Source organism: Mytilus galloprovincialis, chromosome 4 (assembly GCF_965363235.1).
Source record: "Mytilus galloprovincialis chromosome 4, xbMytGall1.hap1.1, whole genome shotgun sequence".
In the NCBI taxonomy this organism is placed as follows: Eukaryota; Metazoa; Mollusca; class Bivalvia; order Mytilida; family Mytilidae; genus Mytilus; species Mytilus galloprovincialis.
The window spans coordinates 50,908,276-50,921,221 of NC_134841.1; the positions used below are offsets into that span (position 1 = coordinate 50,908,276).

Sequence of the window (12,946 nt, forward strand, 5' to 3'; positions counted from 1 at the left end):
ACCCCATAATTATAGATAAATAAAAACTCAGCTTCGAAGAAAAGTCAACATCGAAAACATCGACATGTGGAAGAGATTTTCGATAGAATGTATAAAGTCTATTGGAATTTCCAACAAAGTATTGAATTGGAATATATTTAAAACTCAAATACTAGGTAAACACCAATCCTTGGTAAACATAATATGGGGCAAGCATTTACCTGAGAATGGGGACGAAGTCTGTATGAATAAAATTATTTTTTTTTGTAACTTTTTAGCTCACCTGGCCCAAAGGGCCAAGTGAGCTTTTCTCTACACTTGGCGTGCGGCATCCAGCGTCGTCCGTCTTCGTCGTCCGTTGTCGTTAACTTTTACAAAAATCTTCTCCTCTGAAACGACTCGGCCAAATTAAACCAAACTTGGCCACAATCATCATACACCTAATCGCTATTTATTCCATTCCGGATAAGTTCTAAAATTACACAACTTTTTCATCCAGTTGAAGCTATCTGGGACCCTGTTTAGAGGGGGGATAGGAGGGGTCCTGATCCCGAAATCCCGGACTTAAAAAAACGAATTCCCGAGGTCCCGAATTTAAATAAAGTAAATCCCGATGTCCCGAAATCCGAAAAAACCGATTCCCGGATCCCGAAAGGGTCAATCCCGAAATCCCGAGCTTAAAAACACCCGATCCCGGAGTCCCGGTAAAGGTCCTACCCCCCCCTGTTTACAAAATTCACCATGCATGATACTTTTTAATGAAACCTGTTTAAACTACAGTCAAACCTGATTAAACCGGACCCTGAATAAACCGGTTTCCTGTCCATTCCGGCCGAAAATGAAAGTCCCATATTTTTCCATTCAAAATCTTTGTTAAAATACCCTTTGTAAACCGGACCCTGTGTATTCCGAATTCCGGTCTAATTATGAAGTCCCAATACTCTTAATTACATTAATTATTACCTGTCTAAACCGGTTTTCTAATTAATTTCAATGATCGATATGCAATCAAAACATATTTCATTGTTTATACAATATGGCTTTTCGCGATAATCAATTAGTCAGGTGTCAAACTGTGAACCTACAATCGTACAGTAGGGAGCTGTATTATTTATTAAAATATTACAAACGTGTCAATTAAACGAAAAGACACACCGAATATATCTTGGATTGAACTTACGTTTTAACTTGGATAAACAAATTAAAATCGCGGAGTAAGAAATTCACATCGTAATTTCGAAATCCTGGGTTCCCTGTTGTGAACCCCTAAACAAATGACCTTGATAATGAAAAACACCCGGATGACAACAATCAATGGATATTGTACAGTGTATGACAACGTTTCGAAAGTGATGAAATTACGTTTGAAAATATTCTGGCTTTTTAATCGGCCATTCCAACATTTCAAATTATTGATCATGGGAGTAAATCGAAACTTTCGTCCTACAATCCAAACAACTCGAGCATTATGATGCAAATGCAAACAATGAAAAACGAAGTGAAAGTACTTTAATTCAAATCAGATATAATTTACAAACAGAGAGAACTTTTACATGCAAAATGTCGGACGTCACAAGTCATTATATTAACTTCCGGTCAAAACGGAAACCTGAATAAACCGGCTCACTGTCCAAACCGGCCCTTTTTTATAGTCCCGTAGCCGGCCGGTTTATACAGGTTTTACTGTACCATGACAACCGTAAATACATCAAACAAAATATTTTTTACTTCAATTTTAATTTCGAAAAAAGTGGATCATACTATATCAAAGTTTCTTGACGATCACTTTCTAAAGTTTTTTCTCCCTCAGCTCACTACTGATGACCTCCATTTTTCGGCTGGTGACCCAAAACAGGAAGTTGTATAAATGGCTGTTTTTCCCCGAATGGACTAAATAGCGATAAGGTGTATTGAGTTATCTAAGTTTAAAAAATGTATCAGGTGACCCGGCCAACCAACCAAGATGGCCACCATGGCTATAAATAGAACATCGGGGTAAAATGTAGATTTTGGCTTATAACTTTGAAACCAAAGCATTTAGAGCAAATCTGACTGGTGATAAATTGTTTATCAAGTCAATATCTTTCTGCCCTGAAGTTTTCAGATGAATTTGACAACAGCTTGTTGTGTTGCTGCCCCCCCAATTGGTAATTTTTAAGGAAATTTTGCCGTTTTTGGTTATTATCTTGAATACTATTATAGATAGAGATAAACTGTAAGCTGCAATAATAATGTTCAGCAAAGAAAATGATATTAGCCCCAACTGTTCAGGGTTCAACCTCTGCGGTCGTATAAAACTGCACCCTGGGGAGCATCCAGGGGTTAAAAAATTCTCTAGCCCGACGCCTTTAGGCTTCGGGCAACCAAAACTTGTAACCCAATGAAAAATAAGTGTTTATCATCATTTTTACATATATTAAAATGAATTTTTGTGGATCGAATCAGTCAATCAAATGATTTACCTTTGTTTCACTTTCAATGTTGACATTTTTTCCTTTAAATAACTTCACACATACAATTCACGTGTTATCCATTTAAAGCTAAGGGGTTAAATTGAAGTTCACATGAATACGGATTCAATGAGGTCGAATTATTCACTTGCAAGTGAATATTTCAAAATCAATGTTTTTTAGCTTATTTTGACAAATTTGAACCATACTGTCAGCTAAAAGATAATTATTATTTCACTATTTGCATTTCATTATTGATTGAGCAAATAAAAAAACATATTAGATTATTTTTTACATTTCGTAGCTAGTGCCCCTTTAACTGTAAATACCAGATTTGCATTTGTACATATTTAAACCTGTGTGGAGAGTGGCTCCCTCAGACATGCATCTGGTCAATATTATAATATTAACAGTCATCTATGACTCCTGAGCATTATTGGAAGATGATGAAGACGAGGACACTTATTTGTTGTTTGTGCTCAATTTGAGTGTATTTATTTAGAATATCAATTTTTCTGCTTTCAAGCACTTTCCAAAAATGGAAACAAATTATCAGCGTCACTGATGAGTCTTCATACACGTCTGGCATATCAAATTATAAGCCTCAGGTACCTTTGATAATATTAAAAGGGGCATTAGCTTCAAGATATATAAAAATTATAATATAGAATTTTTTGTTCAATAATTAAAGGGAAAATTTTAGATTTTTTGCTTATAGTTGAGACATGTTAATTATGACACAGAGTACATATTCACAAAGTTTTATCGCTACATGTGCAGTAAAAGAAGAAAATCTATAATTAATAATTAAAAAATATTGACTACTTGTGTAGATCGCAACGTTTTCTCTTGGTATTGCATGCCAGGATTTAAAATACAATCATTTAAAGTCTTGGTTATTAATCATACTTAATGAAATTGAAATAGTGACATTATTTTTCGCCTTTAGCAGCAAGTACATGGTTCAATTTTGTCAACATAAGAGGAGAAACATTGGAGATAAATTGTTCACTTGCAAGTGAATAATTCCACCTCATTGAATCTGTACATGTATTCATGTGAACTTCAATTTAATCCCTTACATTGTATCTAGAGATTGATTATAACACATTAATTGTGAGTGTAAAGTTATTTAAGGGGGCTGGCGGGTCTAAATTGATTTTTTAAATTTTATATAGGATATCGCTATATTTTTCTATAAACATGATAAATGAACTTTATCATGTACTTAATAGAAAAATGAAATAAAAAAATGGGGTCACCATTCATTTACGCTCACAATCTGCCTTCGAAAGAAGCATACATTTTTGTAAAGGTACATTTTTTCTGTTGAACTAATATATAGGAGAATAAGAGGTAATATCGAAATAAAAAAAGAACTTAATTACAGAAATAGCTCAAATTTTACAATAGTTTAGTTAAAAGTACAGCTTAATTGAAAATAATAATAAAAAATATAGGTCACCAATGAGTTAAAACAGATATTTCAATTCTAATGCCAAAAAATGGCATTTTTGTACCAAAGGGAGATCATTTGGAGCGTTTTCAATGATATCTACATTTTAAAGTTCATCTGGGGCCAACAGGAATTGATTTTTTTTAATTATTTTTGTACCATATGATAAAGTCATAACTACTAAAGGTAATAAATACAATTTGTAATGACAAATAAAAATAAATGTTTATTTTTTTCTGAAATTTTTATACCCTCGAGCCTCCTCAAAGGAAAAGAATGTCAACGTTGAAAGTAAAACAAAGGTAAATCATTTGATTTTACTGATTATATCCACAAAAAATCATTCTTATACAGTTAAAAATGGTGATGAACATATATTTTTATTCCTCGAAAAATCCAAATGTACCAGTTCGCTTAATGTATTTATATCTATATTTATGTTTACATATGGCTTATATATTTATATAATAGAGTTATCGCAGTGCACCACATGTGTTAATAATTTATATATTTATGTATGTTAATGTTTCTCCATTCATGATTTTTTTTTACAAGTTGTGCTTATGTTGCATGTAGAATTGTACATTTAGATGTAGCTTTTTGAGTATGGTCTTTTATAGTCAAATTCCAGCTTGTAACCTGTACAAATGTTGTTGTTTTGCAGGGCTTATACTTTAACCTCTATTTATTTAGTTTGAAGTTAATGTAATTGAAAACTATTTGTCTACATATTTACGATTCAGTGTGTTATATATCTTTTTAATAGGTTCATCACAAGTCTGTTTTGCACAGCCACAGTTATTTTATAGTTCTTCTACAGAAAAGCAATCGCCACTTGAACCTCAAAGTCTATCTAAACCTCCAGAAATCAGCTCCTTTGTAAAGAAAGCATCAAAATTTACGTCTAGAAGGAGAGATGCCAAAACTACATTTTCAGTGGAAAAGTTAGAAGAAACTTTAAAAGAATTAGAAGAAAAGATTGATTACAGTGATAATATGGTAATGTAATTTAATCTTCCATGTGAAACAATTTTCTTCTTGACATACAAGTTTGATTTGATTATATTTTATAACAAGGTAGAATTATTTGTAAAATTATTGTGAACCCAATTATACCTTACCACAGATTCATTTGATAGTTACGTGTCCATTTAAACTTTTGTCAGTTCTATTGTCACATTGAACAAATACAACAGGTATGGTTGTCTGTATAGATTATTCACTGGGACCCTTAAATTTCTTCTAAGAGAAATCTGTCACTCATTGATTAATTTACCTGAGTAAAAAGTTTATCTGCTAAATTGATGTTTAACATTTAAAAAACTGCATGTGATTTTGTGTTTATTCAATATAAATAATATTGTTTTCAATCTGTTTAAAATAAACACTAATTTAATCATAAAAAGTGACTCAGCCTTGATAATCACAAAAATAAATGGTTTGTTCTGTGGTAGTTTGAAAATAAATTACCTAACTTGCAATGTATTGAGATGGCACCAGATTCTTCATAAATTCATCTTTTTTCCCCAAAAAAATTCGGGGAAACACTTCCCAATTTTTTTAATAATAAAAATATAAGTATTATTTAAGTATACTTGAAATGTCTGAAAATTGGTTTCACTTAACTTGAGGTTTATTGTCTCAGGAAACCTTACCTCACTTTTATTTTAACAGGACCGTACTACATAATACATTGAGGCAAATGCCACATGTAGAAAATTTCAAAACCAAACGCTTGTCTCAATATCAAATTGTGTTCACGGCGATCGCGAGTGCCTTGCAAGAAGCAAGTTATGTTTTCCCTCAGATGTAGACCTAATTTTTTGGGATCAATGTTTCTTATTTATTTGTCTTTTGTTCATTGATTGCCCTTCTGTTTTCTGTTAGTGTTGCATTCCTTTTGTAATCTAGTAATTTTGTTATGAACTTGATCATGAGTTTTAAAAAAAACATGTGAATTCCATTTTTGCCTTATCATGCACATTGGTCTTTTGATGTTGTCCCTAGAAACTTAAGTCTTACCCTGAATTTATACATTTTGCTTTGAGACCAAAATATTGTCAAAAAATTATTAAAACAAAACTTGCATTTTCAGATCGATCATGAAGGGTCTTCGGAACACCCAGAAAGCAAGATTTTGCATCATTTGTTCTATAGCTTCTTGGGCCTTCAGTGGCTTCTTAACCCTTCAAAAAAAAATATTCCTCGCTCCGCTCGGCCAAATATGAATGCCAATACTTTTAAAAGAGGCTAATTACAACCAAACTTTAATACTATGTATGTATGCAGTACATGTATATGCAGTTGGGAATATAAAAGATTCATTCCTGCAGAGGAGGAGCATTAATTCTGATTAAATGGTACATAATAACTTGACTATACATATTATTTATAATAAAAAATCATTTAAAAATTGTATGTTTTCTAATATCATAAATATAGTTGTGAAAATGAATAATCAGTCCCTTGCTTTAATGAAAATGAAAAATCTTGCTTCATTAGTGCAGAAAATGAATATTTCTGTCCTCTTAGTTTACAAAAATAAATAACCGATCAAAAACAAATCCTCCTGGCCCCCCTCAGAATATCAAATGGTCATCCCCTAAGTTCATAAGACCACATTCATTCTGTGTCAAAAACCTAAGCTGTGTCACATATTTAATCACAATCCAAATTCAGAGCTGTATCCAGCTTGAATGTTGTGTCCATACTTGCCCCATCTGTTCAGGGTTCTACCTCTGCAGTCATATAAAGCTGGGCCCTGCGGAGCATCTGCTTTTTTTATGAGACAAGTGCTTTTGACCATCCACAAGAACTTGCAGTCATCCGATGTTCTGTACTTAAGTACTTTGATTTATATATCTCGTAGCTAGTGCCCCTTTAACTTGCAGGATGCCTATAAATGAATAAAATTGAGAAAGGAAATGGGGAATGTGTCAAAGTGACAACAACCTGACCATAGAACAGACAACAGCCGAAGGCTACCAATGGGTCTTCAATGTAGCGAGTAAGTCCTGCACCTGTAGGCGTCCTTCAGCTGGCCCCTTATAAAAATATGTATACTAGTACAGTGATAATGTACGTCATACTAAACTCTGAATTATACACAAGAAACTAAAATTAAAAATCATACAAGACTAACAAAGACCAGAGGCTCCTGACTTGGGACAGGCGCAAAATTGTGGCGGGGTTAAACATGTTTATGAGATCTCAACCTTCCCCCTATACTTCTAGCCAATGTAGAAAAGTAAACACATAACAATACACACATTAAAATTCAGTTCAAGAGAAGTCAAAGTCTGCTGTCAGAAGATGTAACAAAAGAAAATAAATAAAATGACAATAATACATAAATAACAACAGACTAATAGCAGTTAACTGACATGCCAGCTCCAGACCTCAATTAAACTGATTGAAAGATTATGAAGTAAGGAAGAGCAAAACTCAAATTGCGACACATCATTTAAATATACTACACATGTCATGTATCTTTTATTCTTTATAGCCAGTACCAAATATGGTCAATCCATACGAGGAAAAACAGAAAAGATGTATATTATGTCAGTATAATGTCAAATTAGATTATAAGGTTTGTATTTCTAGCATAGACATATATATAAATATAGATTCCACAACTGCAACAAGTGTGTTATGTTATTTCCCAGACAGTCAAATTTTAATATTTAAATAGGTCAACTATATTTGGTGTTTTTAATGGTCGTACATTTATTTCTCATTTGATTTATATGATCTTGACCTTATTTTCGTGGATCATATTAAGTTTATGTAATAGTTGTAGTAAAACTTCATATTTAGGACTCAACATGATATCAATCATTAGTAATAAAGTAGAGACATTTCAGCATGAGCATTCTTGTTTCATATAAAAGGGGGGATTTTCCAGCTTTTGTACAATACTTTGAGCAGATATCATGAAACTATGGTAACTCGCAGGTTTATATCTATTAAGATAACCTCCCTTTAATTATTCAAGATTTTCTGATATGACATTGAGAAGTTGTGGTACTTTATTCTTTGAAAAAGAGATGTGCGTATCATGGGCTCATGCTTTTTATTATATTAAGCTCACCTGGCCTAATGAGCATTTACCATCACTTATCAGATATATTCTCTGTCGTCTTTTACCTATAGTTGAAAAAAAGACCATCTCCTCTGAAACTACTAGACCAAATAAAAACAAACTTAGTCACATACAATCATTAATGGGTAGTTCAAAAAACGTGTTGAGATGACCCCATTCTGCCGACAAACATGGCTGGTATGTCCCAAAATGGGTTTCCATTCTGTAAATCTAGTTTGCATCAACCAAAAGTTTTGACACTTAATAAACAATATTTATTACCACAAAACACTGATCAAGTTTGTAATTGTGTGTCATCACTTTTACTGTTCTCCAGTTATGCCAACTTATAAATATAAGTTATATGCAGTTAGGGAAGGCATCATCCGTGTCCATGGACACGTTCTACTATTATATGAAGAAAGGACTAATTATGCAATGATTAAGCTCAATTTAAGCTTCAAATTATGTTTATATGATTGTTCATATAAACAATATTTTCAAACATTTATTTTACATATATTAAAAAGAGGTTACTTTTATGTATTTCAATTCATTCATTTAATTATTTTATAAGCAATTTTGTTTTTAGAATCACTATGGAATTATGTTTTTAGTAATAATTTAAAGCAGGTGAAAAAAACTAGAACCAGAGAGAATTCATAATGCATATTATTAGACTTATATACATGTAAATACCCCCAAAAATCTATGTTTAAATAAAGTGACTATTACTGTTCTGTTTTCAGAATGGTCGAATACTAAGTCAGTTTGTATCACCAAATACAGGAAGGATATATGGTCGTAAAATAACAGGTCTTTGTATACCAATGCAGAGAGAAATATCAAGATTAATAAAACAGTCACGAACATTTGGTAAGTTTATCTTTTATCTAATAGCAGTATGAATAGTTAAGAGACAATAACATGCATGCTATGTGGTATGGGCTTTGCTCATTGTTGAAGGCCGTACAGTGACCTATAGTTGTTAAAGTCCGTGTCATTTTGGTCCCTGGTGGACAGTTGTTCATTGGCAATCATACCACATCTTCTTTTTTATATGAAATCAATGTTTAGTGGTGATTTTATCATCCATGCCAATGCTCCAGATTTTACTGGAAAGCTTAAGAAATGTGTTCTCCTTACTAGATTAATGGATTAATCTTCAAGTTCTTTAAAATGGCTCTTCCCTAAAAAAACATGTACTTGTATTTATAGTACATGTAATTTGCTAGACGTTAATGATTATCATTACCTGAACAGCTTGAATTAAAACTGGAAAAAATATCATTTCATGTTTAAGCACTAGTCTACTCCTGAAAATAAATTTGTTATACAATTTGATAAAAAGGTTGATATTTTTATGGCCCCGCAACGAAGTTGGCGCTGCCATATAGTTTTACCCTGGTCCGTAATTCCGTAATATCGTCATTCCGTCATTCAGGAACTAACCATAATACAGAGGCTTTTTTTAAACGCCTTGAGGTATTAGCTGATTTTTGGTATGTGAGCTATCCATGATGAGTTACAGATCAAGTTTGAGTTTCATTCCGCTCCGCTAATATTTGCTGAAATTATCAGCTTTGGACCTTGATAAATTGTTGAAAATCACAGTTATACAGACTTTTTTTCTACACGCCTTGAGATATTGGGCTGATTTTTGGTATGTTAGTTAACCATGATGAATTACAGATCAAGTTTAAGTTTAGTTCTGCTCAGCTCATTTTTACCGAAATTAAGGGTTTAAGACTTTGAAAATAGTTGAGATGGGGCCATTCGTATCGTTTTGACACATATAGTTTTTTAATATTTCCCTCCATAGATCTTTAATAGAAGATGTTGTATAATTGCCAATGAGACAACTCTTCGTCAGGGATCTTATGATGTATAAGTTTACAACTTTAGGTCATTTTTTTTTTAAATTGTGAGAAGCATGATTAATTCCTTGGGAATTTGCAATTTTTATACGACCCCAAAAAAATTTTGGGATTGTATAATGGTATGATGTCGTCGTCTGCGTCGTCGTTGTCCGAAGACACATTGGTTTCCGGATAATAACTTTAGTTTAAGTGAATAGATCTTCATGAAATTTTTTCAAAAGGTTCAAAACCACAAAAGGAAGGTTGGGATTGATTTTGGGGATGATGGTCCCAACCAATTAGGAATTAGGGACCCAAAAGGGGCCCAAAACAAGCATTTTTCTATTTTCAGGATAATAACTTGTGTAGAAGTATTTCAATTGTCTGAAATCATACCGCAATGTTTAAAACCACAAGTTGAAGGTTTGGATTCATTTTTGGGGTTATGGGGCCAAAGTTTAGGAATTAAGGGCCAAAAAGGGGTCAAAACAAGCATTTTTCTAGTTTCAAGGCAATAACTTATGTTAAATTGTATGGATCTCTCTGAAATTGTACCACAATGTACCATATAACAAAGGGAAGGCTGGGATTAAGTTTTGGGTTAATTGCCCAAAATATGTAGGAATTAGGGGCCAAAAAAGAAGCATGTTTCTAGTTTCCAAACAATCATGACAATAACTTGTGTTTTTAAAAGTGTATGGATCTCTCTGAAATTGTACTACAAGGTTCAATACTGCTATGGAAAGCATGGGATCGAGTTTAAGGTTTATTGCTCCAAGGGGGCTTCAAAAAGTTGGAGGGTATTTTTTGTTTACCATTTTTTGAAGGGCTTCCTTTTTTTTCAAAATTTTTCAAATTTAGAATTTTGAAAAGTTTCAAGAAGAAATCTTAAATTGCACAGTATTGTGCAATAGATTTGCTAGATCTTTGACCACATTAATTTTGTAACAAAAACCTATATTATGTCAAAAATTTGATCACAATCCAAATTCAGACAGAATCAAGCTTGAATATTGTGACCAAATTTGCCCCAACTGTTCAGGGTTCAACCACTGGGGTCGTATAAAGCTGCACCCTGCGGAGCACCTGGTAAGATATAATTTTAAAATTAAGCAGGAAAACATCTCAGACCATATACCTTTTGTTTACCTGTTAATTTCTGTTTTCAACAGATTCATTCCACCTATCATTCTTTAAACATAACAGGTGTTTTTCTGGCTTATTTCTGTAACAGTGTCCTTGTATAAGAGTGCCCAATGTCCAAAAAGTCCTCTATTTAACCAGCTTAAGTGGACAACCAAATAAACTCATCATAGATACCAGGATTTAAAAAAATTTCCAACCAAGCTAATTTTTTGTCAAATTTTAGGAAAATCATATATTTTACAATTATGATTATTGTTGTAAATTCCATTGGTCACAATTTTCTAAATTTTGTGTTTTTACCTGTTGTATTTGTTCAGTTGGACAAATGAACTGCCAAAAGTTTAGGGAGAGATTCGTTTGCCAAAAATGTGTCCCTTTGCGCTACACCATTTTTTCTCCAATGCTATGTTTGTGCCACCTGTTTTAAAATTACATGGTATCATTTGGGCCAAAAATAAAACATACGAAAAATGACCTCCCTCCTCCTTTTTTTCAGACTTGCAACTGGCAGTTTACACAGCAAATATTTCCTTTTCTTCAACATACTTTCTTGTAACTGCTGCTGCATGGATACTTCCCATTTAAGGTGGTACCTAACACTACAGGGAGATAACTCTGTAAAGTCTTATGTTGTGTTGTTAAGTGAATATGTTAGAATTTAAATGTATATTTGTTTACTGTTTTACTTTATTTTTTTTAGGATTTATGCCGTATACATACAAGAAGACTGAATATCTTAAAGACCCATTGCTGTTTAGTAGATTTAGGAGTTAAAAGAACTGATATTCATTTAATTATTTTATGATATGTACTAATTGTGTGCCAACCTTCTCAGAATAGACTTGATAAAAACTGGAAAACTAATGGTGCATGCATTGTTATTTAAAATAAGGATATCATGTCAAGCTTCAGTATGTTCTCATTTAATTGTCTATATCAATAAAAAGATGTGATATCAGTGCCAATAAGACAACTCTTCATCCAAGTCACAATGCATAAAAAGCAAAGAATTATAGGTCAAAGTACTGCCTTCATCAAGAAGCCTTGGCTCACACAGAACAGCAAGCTATTAAGGGCCCTGAAATGACCGGTGTAAAACATTTTAAACAGGATAACCAACAGTCTAATTTATATAAAAGAATTAAAATGAGAAACTTCTATGAACCACACCAACAAAGGACTACTGCTGAACAACAGGCTCCTGACTTAGGATAGCTGTTTAAAAGATGGGCTAAAAACACCTGATGCACAATCAAACTCATAAATCAATAATTAACTGACAAAGCCATGGCAAAAAAAGAATAAGATAAACTAACAATAGTACACAAAACACAACATAGAAAACTAAGGACTAAGCAACACAAATCCTACCAAAAACTTGATGTGATCTGAGGTGCTCATGAAGGGTAAGCAGATCAAGCTCAACATGTGTTTCTCAAGGTTGGACAAACCCAGTAACAAGTGTAATTTGGTTGGTCACATTCATGATAAGGGGACGGGATTGAAGGAACAACGTAAGGAACATATTAGCTAACATCTGTGAAATGGTCAACGAACTCATGATGGCATCCGTAAAATTGAAGGATGATTTCATCTTCACCATTTGAGCAGTAATCCTCTATCAAGGAAATCGTAATAGGAATACAAGCCAAGGGATATTGTATCACTTGGGAGATATGTACTCCGTATGGAATGTTGCTACATAGAAATGGAAAGTTCTCAATTGGGAAGCTGAAATCATCTCTTTTGTTGTAAAGTTTTGTTTTCAGCCAGCTCTAATTGTCATTTTCTAGATGCAAGTCAAGATATGAGACAGACTTAACTGTATCTTATATCCTGTATAAAAATAAAATTGAGAAAGGAAATAGGGAATGTGTCAAAGCGACAACAACCCGACCATAGAGCAATCAACTAGTTCGATAGGATAGATGACTTCAACATTTTTAATTATTTAGTGAGAGAACATCATCATAAT

The 12,946-nt window shown here is 33.0% G+C and overlaps 1 protein-coding gene across 1 annotated transcript; it reads left to right on the plus strand.

The window, feature by feature from the left end:
• The first annotated feature begins 1 nt into the window (after position 1).
• LOC143072382 (uncharacterized) lies at positions 2-11,883 on the plus strand. The gene is made up of 5 exons (XM_076247285.1): positions 2-155; positions 4,652-4,884; positions 7,391-7,474; positions 8,716-8,842; positions 11,672-11,883. Exons 1-5 carry the CDS (start codon positions 65-67, stop codon positions 11,743-11,745), a joined length of 609 nt encoding a protein of 202 aa, XP_076103400.1. The 5' UTR covers positions 2-64; the 3' UTR covers positions 11,746-11,883.
• The last annotated feature ends 1,063 nt before the right edge of the window (positions 11,884-12,946 follow it).